This window comes from Aptenodytes forsteri, unplaced genomic scaffold (genome assembly GCF_000699145.1).
Source record: "Aptenodytes forsteri isolate BGI_AS27 unplaced genomic scaffold, ASM69914v1 Scaffold1655, whole genome shotgun sequence".
Classification (NCBI taxonomy): Eukaryota; Metazoa; Chordata; class Aves; order Sphenisciformes; family Spheniscidae; genus Aptenodytes; species Aptenodytes forsteri.
The window spans coordinates 1-734 of record NW_008795815.1 but is presented as its reverse complement, the minus strand read 5'-3'; the positions used below and the strand labels follow the sequence as shown (position 1 = coordinate 734).

The following is a 734-nucleotide window of genomic DNA, read 5'->3' as shown; positions in this document are numbered from 1 at the left end:
TCGCACAAGGGTTCACGAGAGGGTTTGCACGAGGGCTCACAAGAGGGTTTGCACAAGGGTTTGTGAAAGGGTTTGCACGAGGGTTTACCTGAGGGTTTGCACAAGGATTCTCACAAGGGTTTGCACGTGGTTTTGCACGCAGATTGACACGAGGGTTTGCACGAGGGTTCACAGGAGGCTTTGCACAGGGGATTGCATGGGGGTTTGCACAAGGGTTTGCACAAGGGTTTGCATGAGGATCCACAGGGGGGCTCGCACGAGGGTCTGCGTGCAGATGGACGGGAGGGTTTGCACGAGGGTTCACACATTGATTGGCACGAGGGTTCACACAAGGGCTCGCACGTTGATTGGCACGAGGGTTTGCACGAGGATCCGCGGGGGGGGCTCGCACGAGGCTCTGCGTGCAGACGGATGGGAAGGTTTGCATGTGGGTTGACAGGAGGGTTTGCACGAGGGTTCGCACGAGGGTTTGCACGAGGATCTGGGGGGGACTCACACGAGGGTCTGCGTGCAGATGGATGGGAGGGTTCGCACGTGGATTGACAGGAGGGTTCGCACGAGGGTTTGCATGTTGATTGGCACGAGGGTTCGCACGAGGGTTCGCACGAGGGTTTGCACGAGGATCGGGGGGGCTCGCACAAGGCTCTGCGTGCAGACGGGCAGGAGGGTTTGCATGTGGATTGACACGAGGGTTCGCACGAGAGTTTGCACGAGGATCCGTATGAGGGCTCACA

The 734-nt window shown here is 58.9% G+C and overlaps 1 protein-coding gene across 1 annotated transcript; it reads right to left on the bottom strand.

Annotated features, from left to right (window-relative positions):
• Nucleotides 1–105: 105 nt before the first annotated feature.
• Nucleotides 106–491, bottom strand: LOC103902586 (late cornified envelope-like proline-rich protein 1; the record flags this gene model as incomplete). The annotated part of the gene is made up of 2 exons (XM_019473220.1): nt 106–335; nt 367–491. Coding segments are annotated over 2 exons (350 nt in total), but the record flags the coding sequence as incomplete, so codon positions are not given.
• Nucleotides 492–734: the final 243 nt, after the last annotated feature.